The sequence below is a fragment of the Hetaerina americana genome, unplaced genomic scaffold, assembly GCF_022747635.1.
Source record: "Hetaerina americana unplaced genomic scaffold, ioHetAmer1.1.p SCAF_56, whole genome shotgun sequence".
NCBI lineage: Eukaryota > Metazoa > Arthropoda > Insecta > Odonata > Calopterygidae > Hetaerina > Hetaerina americana.
The window spans coordinates 1204764-1227456 of record NW_027287161.1 but is presented as its reverse complement, the minus strand read 5'-3'; the positions used below and the strand labels follow the sequence as shown (position 1 = coordinate 1227456).

At 41.6% G+C, this 22693-nt stretch overlaps 1 protein-coding gene across 1 annotated transcript in view; it reads left to right on the top strand.

Annotated features, from left to right (window-relative positions):
* LOC139694819 (uncharacterized) overlaps window positions 1-21846 on the top strand; it is a 59148-nt gene extending 37302 nt beyond the window's left edge. Inside the window, exons 3-4 of the mRNA XM_071593337.1 lie at window positions 10636-14593; window positions 20691-21846. Of these exons, the coding sequence (XP_071449438.1) occupies window positions 10636-14593; window positions 20691-21183 (4451 nt within the window). The 3' untranslated portion in view covers window positions 21184-21846. The remainder of the gene's footprint in view (window positions 1-10635; window positions 14594-20690) is intronic.
* The last annotated feature ends 847 nt before the right edge of the window (window positions 21847-22693 follow it).

The following is a 22693-nucleotide window of genomic DNA, read 5'->3' as shown; positions in this document are numbered from 1 at the left end:
CAAGTTTATTCATCTAAATCTATATTGTCCCCTTCAAAGTAATCCCCATCGACTGCAACACACTTATGCCAGCGCTTGATCCAATCCTCGAAACATTTTTTATATTCGGTTTTCGGTATGTCCATCAGTGCTTCCTGCGATTTTTCCATTACTTCCTCTCGGCTGCTAAAACGCGTTCCCCGTAATGGTTTTTTAACTCGATTGAACAGAAAGAAGTCACAGGGAGCCAAATCAGGTGAATTCGGTGGCTGTTGGATGGTATTTGTTGCATTTTTCGTCAAAAAATTACGAATAATGATAGCACTGTGCGACGGTGCGTTATCATGGTGCAAAATCCACGAGTTTTCTGCCCACATTTCTGGTCTCTTTCGGCGAATTGCTTCACGCAAACGTCTCATAACGCCCAAATAATACTCTTTGTTTACTGTCTGGCCTTCTGGCAAAAATTCATGATGCACTACACCGTTGTAATCCATGAAAACCGTCAGCATTGCCTTCTTTTTTGACGGAAAACGACGTGGTTTTTTTGGTCTCGGCTCATTTGGTGAACGCCATTCACTTGCCTGATGTCTGGATTGCGTGTCGTACTCATAAACCCACGTCTCGTCTCCAGTAATGATCCTTTTGATGAATGTGGGATCGGATTCAGCCTCGCAAATCATGTCTTTTGCGACGTAGTAGTATTCCTTCCCTGGCTCCTAAGTTGGGTATAAAAACCCTGGTCGCGGGGCGATAATCAGTCAGTTGGTTATCTGCCGGTGACCGGTAGGACGCGATGCAACCAAGGAAATTTTGTATGTATTGTTTTTTTACTTTTATTGTTTTAACCTAGCCGTTTTTATAAATTTGGCATTTTTGATAAAATTAGGATGGTTTCCACTGGGTTTTCTGTTGCGATGCACGCCTGCGCCGGTGTGTACGTGGCTCTAAGGGTCCTTATCACTGCATTTGAGGGTATCGTGGCTGAGCTTCGGTCAAAGGTTGGCGGTGAAGGTTGCTCTCCCGCGGAAGGGCCTGACTCGCGGTTGAGTTGCGAAAACTCGCCGCGCCAGGGGCAACGGATTCGTCCGAATGCCACAACGGAGGGGGATCCTTTGAAGGGGGAGCGATGCCGTTCCGGATGGCTGAGGATTGGAAGGTTGTCTCGCGCAGCAGCGGGGAAAGTTAACGCTGCGGCGAGGAATGGGAGAGGCGAAGGCTAACCTCGTCCCCGTCTCCAACAGGTATCAGGTTCTATCGGGGGATAGCCCAGCGATATCCACAGCCTCTATCTCTGCCCCTGTGAGATCACCACCCAGAAGAGAACCGTCAGAGTGGGAAGGGGGGATTCTAGTGATAGGAAACAGTAACGTCAGACGTGTGATGGGCCCCGTTGCGGGAGAGGGCAGACGATGAAGGTGTCAGCCAGCGCCTGACGGTATGGTGCGTTCCTAGAGGCGGCCTTCCCCAGGTGACGAAGGCGGTTGGAGCGGCGGCTGCGGGTCGTTACTCATGCTGGTGTAAACGATGCCGTCGATCGTGGATCTGAAGAGATTCTGAATTCCTTCAGGGAATTGAACTCGGAAGTGAAGCGGGTGGGTGGTGTCGAGGGGGTTGATGATCTGCTCCGAACCGCTCTCGATCTGCGGACTTGTCCCGAGGATTGATCGTGGACGTCTGGAGCGGAGCCGAGTGGAGGGCGTCAATCAGAGGTTGCGTGCTTTCTGCAGGGATATCGGGGCGCCCCCTTCGTGGACCTTCATCCGGCGATCCAATCCTGTAGGAACCCCCTGCACCGTTCTGGTGTTCACTACACATCTGAGGCCGCGAGTTGTGTAGCAGGTGGGATACTCGAGCACTGCAGGGCTTTCTTTTATGAAAGTGTGTGTAGGTCAATTAGTGGGGCTCTAAAGTCTTCTTTGCCAAATTATGCAGCTTTAAATGACTGAAGTTCAGTGCTAGCAATAGTTCATTTGACATCGATCAGATAGGATCGGGAGGAAAATTTTATACGGGATTCAGCATATAAAGAATACGATCCTTGTTAAAAATTCAAAAAATCCTAATGTCAAGGGTACATTATCTGTACTAGTAGTAAATTACCGAAGTTAAAAAAAAACAAAGTCGCAGAATATCATCACCTTATTCATAGCACAGGCGCAGGTATAATCATTGGGACAGAAAGCTGGTTATCCACTGATATTGTCAACTTTGAAATTTTCCCAAAATTTACCATTTATGGAATTGACAGAACCAATAGAATTGGAGATGGTGTCTTTGTTGCAGTTAAAAATTCTTTAATCAGCAGAGCTGAGTTAATTCCGGGTAATGGTTTGGGAAGCGTTTGGTGCTCAATTAGAAGTCTTCAATCCAAAAGTATTTATGTATGCACATTTTACATGCCGCCAGTCGACAGAGACAATTTAATACTAGAATTAGATAAAAAAATCCAAGGTTTTTTATCCCAACACACCGATCGCGACGTTATCATCGGTGGAGGTTTTAATGTTCCATCTTTCGACTGGACACACGTAGTTCTAACTCGGGCGGTAGAGACAAAGATATCTGCGAATTCTTTACGTTGAACTCATTGCAACTACGTGTCACTTCCCCAACTAGGTGTCATGATATTCTTCATTTACTAGCACCGAATATTCCCAAAAAGGTCTTGAATATAGAAACTAAGAAATTATTGACCACGGGGCAGTAAATGCAAAGTTTTCGCTTCTTGGGGTCCAAAACAAGAAGCCTGAAGGAAAGTTTACTTGTTTAAAGAAGGGAACTACAATGGCCTAAAGTGCGTGCTTCATAATTAATTTATAGTTTTAAGAAAGAAATTAATCACCGAAATACTGAGGATACGTGGATTCACTTCCTTAAGATCACGCGCTCAGGAGTCGACAAGTTCATTCCTAGTAAATTTATAAAAGGTAACACGGAACCAAAATGGTACAATTCGCATTAAAAAGGCATTACGAGGTCAAAAGCTATGCAATGCCAGAGTGAAAAATGTTCGGAATGTTATCTGTGGCGACATCAGAAATGAGATCATTAATGACTACAAGATGTCAAGGGCGAATGCCAAGAATTGATTTAGGAAAGCGTGAAGGGAACTCCAAAGAAAAGGGTTAGCGGAAAATTTGAAAGTGAATCCAAACACTGTTCATTCACTCAAAAATGATTAATACGAAAAGTTACCAGCGGTTTGGAAAAGGTTATTTTATTAAAATCCTTCTTTCAAAGCGGCTTCACTAATATCTCACAGAAAAATCCCGATAGCTTACCAAATCGTGCCATTCATTCAATGCCCAAAATTGAAATCTTATATAATGGATTAGAATGTTTGCTGAAAAATATTCAGCCAAAGAAATTCTCCGGCCCCGATGAAATAGTATATTTAAGGCTCTATATTCGCCCCGTATATAGAAATGATATTTAAGAAGTCGCTGGTAGATCACAAGGTTGCCGAACATTGGAAAACGGCTAACGTAACACCAATATTTAAAAGCGTTGACGAGGAGGAACCGAGTAATTACCGAAGTATTTCCCTCACATCCATTTCGTGCAAGGTTACGGAACAAATAGTTGCTGGTTCGAGCGAAAGAAACCTCGATTATTGGAAGTTATTGATGAACAATCAGCATGGTTTCCGAAAAGGAAGATTCTGCGAGAGACAACTTGCGCTTTTTGTTCATGATATTCTTATTTCGGGAGAGGGAAATGTACCAGTGGTCGCGATTTTTCTAGATTTTAAGAAAGCCTTGCGAAAGTAACCTCATACTAAACTGCTCGCAAAGCTAGAAGCTTATGGCATAGATTAAAATGTCTCCTGGGTTCGATTAAAGACTTTTTGAATGGCCGGGTACAAAGAGTAGTGATAGATGGGGTTGGCACAAATGCAGTAGAAGTTTCTTCAGGTGTTCCCCAGGGGAGTGTCATCGGACCTCTGCTATTCCTACTTTACGTTAGTGACATTTACTCCGTAGTCACAAGTAAGATACGTTTATTTGCGGACGTTGAAGTGGTTTCCCGTGATATCCGTGATCCACCTAGGTGTTTATCCTCACTCACGATCTCTCCTGGGGGAACAAATACGGAGAATATGTGGGTAAATTACAAAAAAATAGGATTTGTGAGAAGAGTGCCTGGTAAAGGTGATGAGAAGGCCAAAGAGAAATGTTATCTGTCGCTGGTTAGGTCTCATTTAGAATATTCTGCAAGTATATAATGGGATCCTCACGACGTTGGATTGATTGCCCAATGGAATCGCGTGCACAGTATAGTAGCTAGATTTATAAGAACGTTGTTATGATGGACTTAGTGGTGCGTCCAAAATAATAATTAGAGCAGCTAGGCTGGGAATTCCTCGCGGAGCGAAGGTTAAATTACATATGGGAACTCTTGCATAAAGTGGAAGGGGTCTCTTTAGCAGTAATGTTGAAAATGAATTATTGCCCCATCTTACTATGGTAGGAGAGATCATGTCAATAAAATGAGAGAGATTAAGTGTAGAACAGATAGATTTAAGATATCATTTCTTCCACAAACGATAGGGGATCATAATATCAATGTCCGGCCATGGTCGGGTTATGTTCGGGTAAAATTATTATAATTATTAATATGCGTATTCACCCCCTGCCGCACACTCTGGCGGTGGCTTGATGGGTATATATAAGTAGATGAAATAAAGAAAAAAATAGTACGAATGGGCGTATTTTCTAAAGTTTTAATTAATGCCTGTTTTAAAAGGCATAATTAACTATGCTCCGAGCTCGAAAGGCAACGTGGCTGATTATCGTTTTCCTATATTTTCATGAACTCGGCAAAAAAATACCGTTTTGTTGTTGTTAGTAATTGGTATCGTGTGAATAAGCGTCGGAAGAATGGATACGAAAATTGAAAATGTAATGACAATTCATAAACTTTGAAAGCAGTTCGGTGATGTCTCAGTGGAATAGTTATTATTATTTTGGTGTAATTATAAATCATTTTAAACCAAAACTTTAACTCCGCATGATTGGGGAGTCACAAAGTTTTGTTATTATATGTTGTAATTTTTTCAAAACTGAAAACACGACTTGTATTTTATAATATCTATTTAGCAAATTTTGATTCGTCGACCACTGAAAACCGTAATGTGGATTTTGTCTTAATTTCAGAGACTTCCACCAGCCATTCGTGCGTTAACGGCCGCGTTTAGACTCATTTACCCGGTGGTAAGCAGTCGCACACACCGAGGCCGATGTGCCATGAACTTCATCCGATTAGGCTTTGATATTTTCGGTGTAACTTTAACAGCCGTCAAGTGAGAGTTGAGGCTTACTGAAAGTAAACTCTTCCGATAGTATGAGCGCCGGATCTCTTGAAAGTAGTGATGGGCTCACGTAGTGCTCCTTGTCAATTAATAATTGCTTTAAGCATATTGATGTGAAGTAATTCACTTGGTAATTACACACACTTGATTTAAAAAAAGCACTTCCCAGGTTTCGACGTTGATCGTCATCATTAGGTAGTCCTCATAGAAGCAAACTTGGTATTATACCTTCTGATCATGGGAGGGTGGGGGGTGGAGGGGTGAAAAGGTTGCAATGTACGAGGGTCATCCGGAAAGTAGTACCCGTTCGTGAAATAAAGACACAAAAGTAAATATTAACAAACATAAAAAATTTTATTTGAAAGAGGATACTTTAAACTACTTCTCAACATAATCTCCAAGCAAATTAAGGCATTTGTCATAACGTGTGACAAGTTTCTGTATTCCTGCTGCATAGTCCTTCGCCGCCAGCTCATTGAGATACGCGAGGGACCCATCTTGCACAAATTTTTGCATAATGCAGATGGTGTTTAACAATTTCATGAACAATTGTTCGAGAAACATTGGGAAAATGCTCACAGATGTCATCAATTGTGACGCGCCGATCGTTCCTCACGAATTCGTCAACTGAGCTCACCAGTTGGTCTGTAATGACAGACGGTCTCTCCGAACGCTCATCGTCGTGTGTGTTCCCCCTCCCCATGTTGAAGTTGCGACACCACCGCCGAACAGACGACTCGTCCATTACATTGTCTCCATACACCTCCTTTAATTGGCGATGAATATCACATGGGCGAACGTTTCTTGCATTGAGGAATTTAATCACTGCCCTCACTTCACAACAGGCGGCGTTCTCAATTTTTTTAAACATTGTAAACAATCACAGAAACAACACAGGCAATGCTAGCGTCACGCAACTTGGCTCAGAGAAGGCAGACAAGCCACTGAAGCTATCTGACCTCGTCCAGCGGCTACTCGCGTCGTCAGCACTTCATGCGGCACGAACGGGTACTACTTTCCGGATGACCCTCGTATTTCCTCAGCGGCGTGCAGACCTGAACATTAACCAATTTCGTTGATGAAGCCTTTACTTCTACTAATAATGCTCTATTAGTCGCCTGCTGCATATTTGATACGCTTCTCCCTCACTGGCTCTCTTCCTCTCTGCTGCATATAACTTTATAAATATCGGTGAAGCTCACCTTGCACAGGTCTAAAATATCTATTTTCATCTCTCGCTCTATATTTTCTAAATTCCCTATCTTTATCATCATCCATATATTCCAAGTCCCTTTTCTCAGTCCTATTTTGTGTCATCTTCGGGGAGTTTTTAAAAAGAACAACGGAATAACTTGGCTCAGAGAAGGCAGACAAGCCACTGAAGCTATTTGACCTCGTCCAGCGGCTACTCGCGTCGTCAGCACTTCATGCCGCACGAACGGGTACTACTTTCCGGATGACCCTCGTAGCTGAGTGATGAAGAGAATTACATCTATCGGTATCAACAGAGTCTTGGCTGAGTGGTAGCTCTAGGAGTGGGGAGTGGGAGGGATACAAAATTTCGTTGGCAAGTTCACCTTTGAAACGGACGCATTTCAAAATTCCCAACTGCTCCAAAGCACCGAGCCTTTGACCTTTAGTTTCAAAATTGAATAATTTTAGTCAGAATCACTTTTGTGGTCACTTTCGATGAGGTGCTTTGCAAAGAGGGATGGTATTGTCTTATTTTTTACGTTGAACTTTGACCATGTAAATAAGGAACTTAATGTAATTAAAACGTTAGCAGTAAACAATGGCCATTCAGAAGATCTAATTAATAAACTTTACCGGAACGAAAATAGCCTTAGGCCACATTTACAACCCCGAACATTTGAAAGATCCCACTGCAAAATGCTTAAGCAAATGCCCTCCATTAGATGACGTACGTTTCACCAAGTAGAATTGAAAAAAAATCGAAACGCAAGAAATGGACCCGATGTTCATAAAATATCCCACACACAAGGTTTCATTTACTGTAATTTCACAAAAAATAAAAAAATAAACTATCAAAATCTGATCGCATATCAACGTAGAGTAATCACAGGCGGAACAGGGAAAGGAACTGCCCCCCCCCCCTCAACCTGATGCGTGAATTTGGCACACCGTAGGGCTTAGTATTGGGTTAGCTCAATGCTCACTTATCGAACCAGCCCTTTGGTTGGTGTTTTTTGTGCCGGTATTAACACGAAAGGAATTGAAACGTAAATAGATTAAGGGTAACTTATATCGTTTGTGCTTCTAACTATTTCATAACACCCTCGAATCTTTCGGTCGACTGCTCATCTCTTAGCTTTCAGAATTGAAACTACGAAACTTTCTGGAAATTGCTAAGCCAATCAGAAAAAGGGGCGGCGGCATATGTCTAAGCACACTGAGTGAGTCGAGGTTAACTACGATCTGGATGTGCAGTAGGGTGGTAGGTACACAGGCCGCTTGGGACTCCCATACTATGAAGTGCAGATGATTTTTGTACCGGAATGCGGGCAGGATATCGCACCTCGAACCACACACAGTCCCTCTCACGGATTGGGCGGAAATTCCGAGGATGAAGAAAGTTGCGCAGAAAACATGAATCTTAATTAATCACTTTTACTTTTAATAATCATTCAGGGTAGCCAGGGAGTTAGAAATCCTTGAAATTCCCTGAAGGTTGGGAATTCCCTAACGGATTACCATCGAGTTACTCTCCATTGAATCAAAAAATTCTTTTTTAAAAAGGAAGACAAGTGTAGAAAAAGAGCGCTTGAATGTAGGTTTAGAGGTTTCGCAGGATGATCGATCATCTCGCGAAACTTCTAAAGCTAAAGACACAGCGCCGCCCCTGATTTGACCGCAAATTTTAAATGGAATTAATGCGGCGGAAAATCTAGTCGATTGTTCTTTAGCCATCCTAGTGAACTGAGCGGTGTCAGGAGTTGTGGTTTATTTTATTATTATATACCCTGCAAGCCACCTCCAGGGGGTGAATAGACACAAGGATAATTTTACCCGAACATGATTCTACCGTGGTCGAACTATAGTATTATGATCCCCTATCGTTCGTGCAAAAAAAATACATCTTAAATCTATCTCTGTTCTGGACTTTATCTCTCTAATTATAAATAATAATTAATTGGTTAATTTGGTTATGTCAAACTATCCTAAGAAAAAGGCACCTACAAATCACGTAATGGCGCATTTCAGGTGAAAGACAATTGATTCTATGCTGCATATAGCGAAATGAAACTAGTTCAACAGCAGTGCTTCGCTTGCTTTTCATGTCGGTTAGCCAATACCGCGTGGTTTTTAAAGGAGAATGGAAATTATTCGCGCTAGGAAACAACTCTTTATCTTATTCAGCTTACCTTTCTTCGTCTGGTGAAAATAATTTAAGGCGATGATGAGTGGAATGAACGCAATATTTTAATGGTAAATAGAAGAACCCGAGACACGAAGGCCAGGTGCAAAGGGACCATGTCCCTCCTCATTTTATCCTCTTACCCTGAATACGTGGTGGAAAGAAAGGCAAAACCCTCCTTCAAATGCGAAGTAAATCCTACGCCCGAAGATTTAGAATAAATCCAATTAATTCTTTGATAACCGAAATTATTCTTGGCTATCACAGCCACCCGACGCGTCAAGTGTAGTGTGATGTCATCAATGGCAGAATCGATAGTTTCGCCTTGGTCTGTCACTAGGCGGTATTCCAAGTGGTAATCCATTCCCTGGCCGGAATTAAATCATTATTCACAAATTATTATGGCCTTTCATCGCATGCGAGATGCGAAACATTCGCTAATACTACTGCTATGTCACTTCTCCAAAAATTCGTTATAAAAATATGGACTTCGTAGATTAATCCATTAAATGAAAACGAACGTATTGTGTAAGTACGCTATTTGTATCTGCGTGGTATTTGGGGATATAGTGCGTGAAAAGCAAGAAGAAATGAGTCAGAAATTTTTATTCGCTGTCGTCCGGAATAACTTGCGTATGACACATCCAAACCAAACTCCGCAATTGAGATATCTAATTTGCGGTTCTTACTGGTGCGATTACCAATTAGTTGAAAGCCATTGACTTAATCTACACACATTGAGTTCAGAATTAGATATTTCTAAATATCTGTCGAAACAGTTCGCAGGATACAAGTGCTTGTTGACTTTTTATTTGGGTATTTTAATGTTACAATGCAACAGAAGTTTAAAAATCATTCGCCTTGACTGGATTTGCAAATGATTTGCATTGTAATGGATATTAGCGGATGACTCCGTTAAAAGTTACTGTCGTGGCGGTTTGATTTCATATTTTAACGTTTTAAGCCATCGCAATAATCACCCTTTTTTGTCCATTGACACCTTTTGCCCAAGACTTCATTTTTATTCACAGTGTGTCAACCGGACTGGCTGGCTGGTTTTATTTAATGACAATGAAATTGTTAATTGATTACTACGTACGATTATTTCATGCGGGTTTTGACTTTTTGAAACCCTCCACTCTTCCATTTCCAACAGCATTCATAGCTGCATTGCATTTTTTGTCTCCCATTTCCTTTGCTGACATATTTGTTCCTCGATCTTCTTCGCTGTAAAAAACCCTTTATTATGTTGCGCAATCCATTACCGCCCCTCTCGACATCTCAGTGCATTCGGTTGTTCTGCTCGGCTGAATGCTCTAGACTGCTTTTTCCCCTTAACGTCTCTGTAATAAATTCGCATATCCCTGTTTGTCCATTGTATCTTCAGCACTACCGTATAGTATTGTATTTTAGAGACTCCTGTTCTACCATCGTCAGCGTTTACATTGGCCCACATTCTTACGAATTCCTCGTAATCCATAGATTGCAATACTTCACACGAATGTTTTAGCGTTTCATTTCTGTGTCAGTAACTATAATTATTATGAGGCAAGTATTATCAAGTAGAGATGAAGTCGTGGAAATCTTCTCTTATGTACAATTGTCTTTAGTCTTTTCATTTAAGTTGGCTGTTATTTCATGGACTTGGACTCAAACTTTTCTCTACGATGTCTAATTTTATCTTATATAGGTAAAAGATTTTAATCAGTTAATATGCTGTGCCTATAAGCATGGAGTTACAGAAGGATTCCTTAATTTATACCCGATAATGAGAAAAATTAATGTTTTGAAGTGAAGTAGTTCTAATTTTGAGGCTCTTTCTACGCTTTCGTGCGTGTAATACTGGTTGAATGTAAATAACGTAAAAGTATAGATGCGAACAAACCTGTTTGATTAATGTTATTTGTAGATTAGAAAATGATGTATGAATGTCACCTAATGTGTGCCATTTCTCTTTTCATTTTAGGTGTAGGTGGTGTCCAGAATAATGAGCCGCTAAGAGAAAAGTGGAAAAGGGGAAAAGTGAAGAAAGAGGAGGTGGATAGAGATTTGCCACAGGAGAAGAAATACTCGGATACAGTTTTGGGGCTTCAAAATGGTCTCAACGAGACAGGGTCGCCTAGAGTGAAGTGTCCTGCACGTGTTCTCAAGGGCCATTCCGGTGTGGACCTCGGCGGTCACGCCAAAAATAGTCATCCTGGCCCTGTTTCACAGCCGCAAAAGACAGCCAAGCTGCAGCAGCAAAAAACTGCTAAACAGCGAGTGCAGCATTATGCTTGTTTGAAATGTAAAGGGAAAAGTTTTGCGTCATACTTGAGTTTTCAACGCCATTTGCTGTTGCATATTTCACTGCCTGATGTCAAACTTACCAGGCTAATCAAGGAAGAGGAAAAGTGCGAGGATTCGGAAGTAGTTCCTTCAGGTAGACTTCAGGTGGCAAGAAAACGTATCACGGTGTCAAGTCATGCAAGATCTCCTTTGAAATTTCGGTTGATGTGTACAAATGTTAATGATGGTAAGGATTCGTTTAAGCTTGTAAAATCATCTGCCAAGGAAAGTGAAAAACCGGAGGTCTCCGATGCCCCTCAGGAACCTAGTGAAGATGTCAAAGATGTAATAGAGAACAAATCATCTGTTACGGCAGATGAAAACACTGTGTATGAGGAGTCAGCGGAAGAAGTTCTTCATATTGGAAATCCAGGTGAAAAGAAAGAGATTCCGTCAGGAGTTAGTTATAAAGAAGAGAAAACAGTAGATGGTGATGGGAATTCTGAGACTGAAAAACCAGAGGTGAGGCCTACCGTAGATCCGTGGTGTAGTGTTCAGTTAGAAGAGCAATCTAAACCAAATTCTTCTGAAAACGCTAAAGATAACTCTTCAGCTCCTACGAAAGCTACTGATCCTCCTACGACTCAGTCGAAACCCAAAGATTCCCTCACTCCATCAAAAGTTAAAAATTACCCTACCACTCCGTCAAAGGCTATAGATTCCCCCATCATTCCGTCAAAGGTTAAGGATCCCCCCATCCCTCCGTCAAAGGTTAAAGATTTCCCCACCCCTCCGTCAAAGGTTAAAGATTTCCCCACCGCTCCGCCAAAAGTTAAGGATTCTCCCTCCACTCCGCCAAAAGTTGAAGACTCTCCCTCCATTCCGCTGAAAGCAAAAGATTCTCCCGTCGCCCCGTTGAAGGCGAAAGATTCTCCTGTCGCTCCCTCCAAGGCAAAGGATCCTCCTGTTGCTCCCGTTAAGGCAAAGGATCCTCCTGGTGCTCCCGTGAAGGCAAAGGATCCTCCTGTTGCTCCCTTGAAGGCAAAGGATCCTCCTGTCCCTGCATCTAAGGCAAAGGAGTCTCCTGTTGTTCCCTCGAAGTTCAAAAATTCTCCTAGCCCTCCCTCGAAGGTAAACCCTCCCTCTGTTTCTGTTCCACCTTCGAAACCAGGAAAGCAAGGTAGAGAAGAACGCATTATGCGGCAGATGAAAAATGTTGAGAGTGAAATGGAAAAGATGCAGAGCAAATCACCATCGGTTCTTCATAATTCCCATGATTCCAGGCAGATTGCCAGTGACAAAAATGGTGTAAGTTCCCCAAATGTGGCAGAGTGCGAATCACTGCAGCCAGAATTTATTCCTATAGAAAAACTCAATAAAGATGGCCCTCCTCCTCTTATTAGCGCACCTGTTAGCTCATTGGTTCTATCAAGCCTTGCTTCTGAAGAGAATGTGTCTGAGACGCATATATTATGTGAAGCCTGCGGCGAAACAGTCATTGGAGATCAAACTGCCCTCGAGGATCATTGCTTGTGTCGGGGTCATTACAAATGTCCCATATGTTCCGTGGCGTGTGCTAGTACCGATTCCCTTGCTGTTCATTCCAAAGAATCTCATCCCAACGCAGATTTATCTGCGCACCTAACGGAAAGAAAAAAGAAAAGTAGCTTGCGGTCTGTAAGGCAGAAACATGCGGAGATTTCGGATAAGGAAGCAAGCAGGGACTCCCTTAGCGATTTATCAAATTCACCGTCAATACCATCCCCATCTGCAGATATACGCACTCCGCCATTACCCTCCCCCACTGGCGTTCGAGTTCAGGAGACATTTCAAAACGCAACCCAGAATAAGAGAAGTGAAGCTGTGATGAGTGCAGCAAGAGTCCATGAACAAGATGCTAGGCGAAATACACCATCTGCAAACACTGCTATTCCCCCGGAGGTTGCTGCCGCTGCAAGTAATTATTCCATGCGTGGAAATTCTCAGCAAAATCCTCATGTTCGTCTACCTCCAGGCAGGTTATCAGACACCATGCCACCTCCTTTAATGCGACCCCCAAATTCTAGGAACAATGATTCTCAGCCTCGGAGCAGCATGGCCAATGTTCCTATGCAGGCACCTCCTGCATTATACAAAATGCCCTCCTCTCATGGAATGAATAATACTCAGCCCACTCCAGCCTTGCCAACGATTCCTGGTACTTCCTATATTAGAGGAATACCAGCCTCAGGTTACCAGCCGGATATTCAAGCTGCGGCTGTGGCAAACCCATTTGTATCATCAGCATCCAATCACCTGGCAGCATCTGCGGCTGCGCTGAATGCAAGATATCAGACTATGCATCACGGCTATCCTCCTGGCTCTCAACCTCAACCCGGATATGCGGCTTTTACTCAACCAATACAAGCGCAGCAAAGGTATCAAATGGCCCCTCCACCTCCATACCCAAATCAACTACCCCCCCATCTCCAACAAAATCCGAGGGCTGCAGTAATTCCTCCGAATGCATACAGTATGCCTAGCTCTCAGCAGGCTTACAATCAATCGCTACTGAAGGCTCAGCTGGAACAGGCAAGGATGCAGTTACCTCAGTCTTCTGCCATGCTTCAGTCGATGCAGAATTTGCAACAAGAACACTACCAGCAGCAGCAACTTCAACAACAACAGCTTCAGCAGCAACAGCAACTTCAACAGCAGCTTTTCCAGCAACCTCACCATCAAATGATGCAACAGGCGCAGCAGGAGCAAATCCGTGCTCCCGCCCCACCGCAACAGCAGGCTCCTCAGAAGAGGAAGAGTAGTGCGAATAACCCTTCCCACCTGAGGTATCATCACCAGACTGCTCTGCAAAATCAGCAACAGCTTCAAAACCAACTCCAGCAGAGTGCAGGTCCACCTCCAGCCAAACAAAGAAGGCAGCAGAGGGATAGCATCGGTATACCTTCCAAGCAGACTGATTCCGATTGTGAAATAATTGCTGTTCAGCAGAGGGGGGAGGGAGTGCCGGTAATCCAGAGCATCCAGGGAGCTAATGCTTCATCTAATGGGGATAATTCTATTCCTGGGAGCGAGAATTCGGCGTCCTCGGCAAGCACCAGCGTCCCCACAACTAGTGAATCCACTATTCATTTAACAGACTCTATAACCCTGAGTGTTCGTCAGCCACCTGGGTCAACAAATGTCTCGGTGAGTAAGGGTCACAGTGCCAATGCTGTCGCTTCAATTTTAGCGACTAGGGGAATCACTGTAACCCCAGCGAGTGGAGTCACCCCGTCTCGAAGTGGTAGCAGTAGTCAGAGAGCCCGGCCATCCCCGCCGCTGAACCACAGTCAGGCAGCCCCTTCTTCCAACCAGAATGCTCCCATGACCATCAACAGTGCTATATCTATTTCCCACTCGTCGCGACCGCCTCAGCAGGCCAATGAAGGATTCGCGGTCCCTGCTCCCGTCGCATCTCAGCGAACCGCACCAAGGCAGCCACCGCCGACAGCTGATCGTCCTCCCCGGCCTCCTACTGTTGACTTGACGGATGAGAATGCCCACGCTCAGGCGGTCAATAGCGCTGTTACGTGCCGTCTTTGTGACAAGCAATTTCCATCGCACGAGTCACTCCAACAGCACATGCATGTTATCCACCAGACACGGAATTATTTTCGGTGAGTTGGGGCTTGCGTTCGTTCACACGTGTTCACATTTTCTTGGGGCTATTTTGTTGTTTTCTTCATGTAATCTTATTTGGAAATTTTTCGAATTAGTCATCGAATATATTACCTTTTGTTTATCATTTATCAGAATTAGATGAATGTACAGATATACACACACTGATGAACAAAGGGGAACAATATTGTAAACTATAACATTTCAATGGTGCGAATTGAGTGATAATATGGTTATTTACAGTCTCATTTCATTTTAAAAAAAAGACTATAACACTGTTGCCCGAGCATTTTCAGAATTTTCAAATTGCAAAATTGGTCATTTTAAAAATTTCCGAAAATCGAGGAAATTCTACAATTATCTATGGCGGATCCTATTAGGAGCACGACTTTTTCGGAGATGTTTCATTTTAATTCAGGTTCGGCCGCAAGTGACAGGAGGGCGTCTGTATGCAGGTTTATACGTATGGAACGGGAACTATGGGGTATTTGTTTTGTATTGCCATGTGGATTTCCAAGCAAAAAATAAACATGAGACAGTGTATACAGCGTTGTAATCGCGAATTTCTTTTATTCGAAGAAATAAAGAGTATTTACATCCTAGATTCTCGTTCGAAGTGATTGAATATCCCCGAAATACCTGCTAGAATTGCCTGCTTTGGAAATTGGAATACCTACCAACCAGTTTGAATTCTTCGAAATTTTGCAAGTTGATTTTATATTTTTCGACAATTTCATGCTGAATGTACTGTCTTTGCCCGATTCCGTTACTCTATCGTGATTTTGAGGAAAAATATGGAAAATAAGCAAGGCCTATGGAGGTGAGATGATAAGAGAGCGACGACTATCGTAGGGATACTTAAAAGTATAAAAGACTGGGGAAGGTGAGAGGGGGTGGCAGTGGTGTCAAAGAAAAGGCGGGAAGAAGAGTTGTGAATGCGGACGAGGTGAGTGAATAAATACGATGAGCAGAGATGAAAGAACCATTTATCAATTGGGTTCTTATTGAGGTTGACATGATGTCCTTAAGTTTAAATTAGTGTACTACTCCGTAATCTTTGGAGAGTTAGGGCTCAGGAGTTCTATGGAAAACGGAACACTGTTACTAAAAATAACTACAGTCTCAGTTTAAAATAATGCAGAAAGCCGCGTGTGAATCTTGTCATTACATACCGAGGGTTTTTCGAGAGCAATACAAATACCAGTAGTCCAAATGAAATTCATAGGAAAATTAAAAGTAATAAACAAGGATCAAACTAGATTTGCACACGTTTTCGTACCCTGGCTCATGATCTACATTATTTCTCGTGAATCTTAGCGACACTCACAAATATAGTAAACGAGGGCAACTCCTTCGCCAGTGACCCGCCAAAATATTGCACCTGTCGCACTAAGAATCACACACATGAAGTCACCCAAGGACGCGAATGCCAAAACAACTGACAGCAGGTGTTCCATCTGCCAAGCAGACATCTTCAGAAAGGAATGGAACGGTCCTCTTCTTCCTCTGTGGCCTTTCTTTGATTAAGCAAAACAATTTTTGAATTTATTTCGTTTTTGACCGGGTCTGTAGGATCTATTAGGGTTTGCTTTAAGCGGGTGTTTTATTCCGTTTCGTGAAATATAATTTCATGTACGACATGGTAGCTTGCAAGGGCACGGTCGTGCGGCAGGGAGTGAGTGGGTGCGTCTACCTGTACACCAGGCATTCGTGGAACGCGAAGTGTTGTGGCGATTAGCGTACACGAATGATTAAGAAACATGTGTATCATTCAAGAAAGGCAGTTGGATATTATTAGTTTGAATTTTATGAATAATATGAGTTTGAATTTTATGAAGAAGAGACCATTATTATTATTACGACGGGGTTGCAAACGAAGAAATATATTCATGTGACTATGACTAAGATTTTCTAGTGTTTCATGCCTAAGAAAGGGGACAACCACGCTAGGAAAAAATATACCGTCATCATTCGAAAGCAGATAATTTGGTCAGCAAAAGTTAGCATTCGTAGCTACACAAAAGAAAGAAAACAAAAAACATTCTACATGTATAGGATGTTGCGTCATGACGTTGTTTTATTCCCTAGCTCTCGTGGGGGGTCTATGCGGTTTACCTCTATTACTGTTCCCGGAAAAAAACATCGTAAAACTCTTTGTTTTGCGATCATTTATTTTAACTTGCTTAGGTTTAAGAAATATCTCTGCGTTTTTCATAGCTTTTTTTTTACAAATCTCGCTGCCCAGTGGCGCGCACGATATTATTTTATTGCTAGGCCACATCTGAGGATCCCAAATACTAGCTGTCAACTGCAAGTAAAGTCTGGATAGATATAATGTAAATAGGCCTCCATCTAGATAATCTACCAGCTCAATCTAATAGCTTTATCTAAAATCTCTAGGCTTATGTATAATCTATTTAGGCCAATACATGCTTTCGGGAATATTCTCGGGGGGACCTTATGACAAATTTTTGCAAGTAGTTAAATAAGGTGCCATTTTCGAAACTGCTGGTTGCGATTTCGCGTGTGTCGTTTTTGACTCTCTGCTTAGTGTCGTTGACCTTCGTGGCGTAGAACCAAAGTGCTTTTGGATTCTTGTCTGATTGTTGTACTTTTTTTTGTTCTTTTGAAGTCACCAAGTGCTTGGAAAGGGTTCTTGTGAGTGGCCACGAACTGTAGGTGCGAATAGGCTCCTCTTTCGCCGTTCTGTTGCAGCAGGGAAGTCTATGGTATCTCTTTCATATAGCATCTGAAGATGTGGTAGTTGCCTTCGGAGGGTTGTATGAAGCATTCTTCAGAGAGTATTATTACCCTTTTCAAATAACTTGGACCCTGCGTACGACCCTCGTATCTTGAGACGGATAAAGGAGGGTTTAAAGTTAAGGGGGGGTAACCGCGCTCCCAGAGATACGTTATTCCAGCATTTGCTCAATTTTCCATAGACTTTCGCTACATCTTGTAAGTTAGTCTGCAAGCCGTTCTCTGGGGCTTTTGTCAGAGGGTGATATACACGTATCACCGGGAATTAAAGAGTAATTGTTGGTCGGCGGCCTTCGGGAAGATCGTTTGTGGTAAAGAATCACGCGAGAGAAAACTCCTGATTCCTGCTGATTTCACCAATTTCTCCCCAGAGCCTTACCTATCAGTGTCATGCGGAGTTCTGACTGTCTCTCTGATTCTGCATTAAACAGGAATACGAACTACTAACTCGTAACTACTTCTCTGAAAGCCGTGCGTCTACGCCCTTCGAGTGTCTTGCAACCCAGGCCTTTAATAATTAAGTGATTCTATTCTTTCATTGCAATCCGTAACTAAAAGCAGACTTTGTTTGTGTCCTGTTTCGTTACAGAAATGTCTCTTACTCGTCAAGTCTTCAATGTGAGATCTAGCCAACATGAAATGACGCCTGTCCGAAACTTTTTCATTCAATTATTTTTCCACTTTTTGTTTGATGAAACCTAGTATTCTTCTCCGCAGGTGTGCTTAACGTACCCTAGGTATGAATCCTAGGTAATGTACTTATAATTAGACCCACAATCTTATTTCTAGTGCTAGTCGGTGCGTGAAGTTGTAAGGATTACTTTTGCCAGCTACTCATTGCTGAAGTTTTGAAATTTAATGGCGACCTTACTCTTGATATCAAGCAATCACGTATCAAAAATGTATCAAATTGTAATAACTGTCCTTCCCGGTTCCTTTTTAATGAATACCATCGATTTAAATGAGAGGAACAACATGACCGATCACTCTTTTATGCGGAACACCAGGGGCTCAATTCATATGTTTGCAAAGTATATCCGAATGATAGTATTTTTAGCACTCGGAAAGAAATTAAGACCCCACAACGCTCTACTTAGTCATTAAATCCGCATGATCTTCGTTTGTAAATCATCTTTCAATGCGCTACTTAAACAAAAGCACTTTTCGAATTGTTTGAATGCCTATAGCGTCTGCCTGCACTTCGCATTTCAGGACGTCGTGGTTGGATAACCTCAGTCCTAGTTCACCAGATCTGTTCTTTTGGGACATGCATGTATTTTACGTGTTTTATACGAAACGAATATTGTATACGAAGTTCATTGCGGAACTCATATTAATACGCTCAAGAATTTAAAATCGAAAGGAATATTAATGAGACCGGCCTGTGGTTTCCTGTGGTCTATATTTTTTACAAAGACGGATGCCATGGCATCTTTTCCAATTTTATGACACTTTGCTTTCCGAAGAGATCTCGTTAAATCTATTCTCTTAAAATGGTACAATGTCCGATGCCAACACCCTAAGGATCTATTCGTGCTGACATATCCGACGTTTTATGTTTACTTCATCCATTGATGCCAGAGGAATTTTTTATTCGCTGATAAAAATATCGACTAGTTAGGAAATGAAAATTTTACCATATTTTTTGTTTTCAAAAGAGAAAAGTTATGGTTTTAAAATGCCTACTTGTGAACCATCATGGAAATATCTCCAGATTCTCCCCGTGGCCGTTAACGTGTAAAATTCCGAAAGAGGCCTCCGGCGTGAAAGAATTTCCGGCCATTGAGGGACAGAATCCCCTTTTGTTTCGCGACTCTGGTGTCCGCCCGGTGACTACAGGCTAATTACTCTTTTTATGGACATCGGGGTTATTTCCTTGCGAAATTCCTTATGAATGTGAACAAAGAACCTAAGGAATGGCGGTCACCGGCCAACACTTATCGTTAGAGCACATGGTAACTTCTGAGTTTGACCTGCCACCTTTCAGAGGCGAGCTCACTTCTCAGTGGATGTTGTGACACCGGACGCGCTCCATCGTTTCAGGCAGGCACGAAAGGCCAGTCCCCGAGATGTTTGAGAAGGATAATAGCGTCCCTGGCTCAAACTTCAGATCAAATCGGGTCTTTTCATTCTCTTTCCTTCATCGGATAACTTTGGTGTTGAAACCCACCGGATAGTCTAAGAGGTTACAGATATCTACATCTACCTACTACCCCGCAAACCGCCGCAAGGGCGTGTGACGGGGGGTGTTAGGGCACCACCCGTAATTAAGAAGAAGAACAAAAACGCATGCAAAAGCCACAAGTTTATACAATCCACAAACGAAAATTTTACACATTCATGCAAAAACCTTACAACCCACGCACATGCAATCACACAAACTACCAACTAACATACGCATGCTCCTGAAAGTATACCTAACATCTTGGCAATGTTTAATTTTGTTCAGACTTGTAAATTCAATGTTTTTAATATTTCTAAAGTGACTTCGGTTTCTTACTATTATGATTTCTGAGTGCCCGGGGAAAGAATTGAGTATTTGTATCTATCTGTACTGGAATCTATCTCCCTTGTTTTATCTTTCTGGTCTGATCTACCTTAGTAGTGTGGGGCCATTATAATTCCTTAAGTGTCATCGTATGAGCCCATGGAAGTGGTGGTTGAATTGGCATTGAATGTCACTATCACCAGTCAGTGAAACGCTTGCAATTTTTGTCTTAGTGAACCCAGTATTTTCATTATTCTCCATGATTCATATGGCACCAGGGTTTGATTTAACATTTACTTTATTATTCTATTCTTTTACATATACATTTAAATATTGTTTCCGTATACATTTACATATTTTACATGTATATTTACGTATACATATGCATTTACATATTATTTTATTCTTTGCATGTGCACAAAATGCTTATTACAAATAATGGATAGCTTTTTTAACTTCTTGATCAAAGTCAGCTGCTTAAAATTTTAGAAGGAATATTTGGGAATAATAAGATAAACAATCAATGGCTATTGGTATTTTAAAAATGCTAATTGCATTCCGTTGCTTTGTTTCTGTGTTTATTTAACTTCCCGTTTGTATTTCAGTCAAATTGGACTAGCTCTTACCTCATCAAATTTGAAGTTGTACGTATTGTATTTGTACTTGTATGTGGGGATATTTGTATATGGCCAAGTACAAGGACTGCGTGCGTAAAGGGCTTATTATTTAATAAAAATATTTTATGCATTTTTTTCATTTTCATTAAATTATGTCGATGCAATGGTAACAGAAAATACGTCGGATTCCTTTGGTGCTGTCTAAACATGATTACTTTTCTCTTTCTACAGGTGCTCCATCTGCAATACAAAACACCCTAGTCAGCAGGCACTGAGCAATCACATAAAAAGGGTCCATAAATTTGGTGGTGCTTCGGGATCTCCTCCTGAACTGGTCATTCCATTGGTCGATCTCAAGAATGCAGGGGCTATGACCAGGTTATCCAACTTGGGAGTCAATTATGTCATTTCACTGAGTCAGCTTGGTATGAGCGCTGACAATGGCACATTTTGCATTCCAATAATGAGTCTGGATTCAAGTGGACAGGCGAGGAATAATAATATTAGTGGCTTAATGTCCATGGGAACCTCTGCAGTTCTACCAATCGGTCCAGTCAAAAGTTTGCCGGCTGCCCAGCAGCAACACTCTCCACAGGCCCAAAGCCAGCAACCCCAAACAGTCCCCTCGATGAACCAAGGAAATGCTAGTATACCACCAGGTGTTCCCTTGAGGCCCGCATCGCATCAATATGCACAACCCTCGAACCAGGGTCCTCCAAGATAAATAGGGTGACTAGCAGTGATATCTACTTAAGTCAATGATATCTTGGTACTACTATCGAAGATAAAGTTAAGTTCTTGCCGATGCACGAGTTTAAAGCGTTTGAGATTTATCCTGCTAGTGATAGTGGAAAGACTGCGGTTTTTTTCAGTGATAAGACATGGAAAAACTATTTTCAGAGATACAGCAGTATTTTTTTTATTAATTTGTTCTATTCATGGTTGCACTCTGTGCTCGTGTACAAAATAAGGTCATTTTTCTGCGGTGGCATTGAAGGACTAAGCGAATGAAGCAATTTGCGATTTTTGTGTTGTCAAGTGGATGATATATGTTTCAAGTGATCGTTGCCTCAATGGTGAATTGAATGGACATGCATGGCAATTTTCCTTAATATTTGTACATTCATAACAATGAAAATATTGTAATTTATAAAGAAATTTGTATTAATAGCATAAATATGATATTTTTTTTATTATGCATTGTTGATGTTGTATGAAAGAGATTTTTTTAAGTATTCCTCATCAGCAGTTGGCTGAGTCTGTGTTTTGTTGTTCCATATTGTGAATAATAGTTATTTTAATATGTGTTTTTTCATGTTAATATGATAAAGAATATCATAGAGAACTGTATTATTTGTTGTGAAGCATGGATATTTGTACTGATGACAAAAATTAACCATGAGGTTTAATATAACTTGTAAAATAAATAAGCCTCTATTACAAATTAATTTTTTCCATTATGTTTTCTGTAATACCTTCAGTATTGTAAGGAAATTCAGTTCCAGAGAAATTTTAGAAATGTATCAGTTTTTGTGGTTTTTCTTTTTTGCTCAATTCACAGTGTATTTATCATTTTATGAACAGTGATTCTCGATTAAGGGGTGTAGCAGCTTAGGGTGTGGAATGTCTCTCTACTGCCCCCACTCACGAGCCTACACTTTTGTATGTCGGTCGGTATTCCTGGTGCAGAAGGGAGGGAAGGGAACTAGTCCTTTCCCTAAAATTCATCTCGACGCACTTTCATGTTTCATGCTAATTGCCAAGTGTCGAACCGACGTTGTATACCGACATTAAGGTAATCTTCTGAAGCTACTTAATCATTAGAACTACGGATATCACTGTAAAAAGCTTTGTCGGTGAGTAAACGTATCTTGACCATGGAGACTTATGTCGTTGGTGTAAAGAAGGGATGAAAGAAGTCTGATAGCACTTCCCTGGGGATCGTCTTAATTGACTTTTAATGCATTTGAGCTAACACCACATCTATGAATATGTGGATTGTACGCTACCATTCAAAAAGTCTCCAATTCTGCCCAGGGCAATTTTATCTATGCCGTCTTAGATCTCTATAAGCCCAGGTGAAGTATTTTAAATTTAATAGCTCTATGTGTGAAATTATTGCCATATGTTTGATTGAGTTTACAAACAAAAATTGATTACGCACAAAATGTTGGCATTAGTGGGTCTGGAACTTAAAACTAGATTTTTGCATTTCTTAATTATTAAAATAAAGA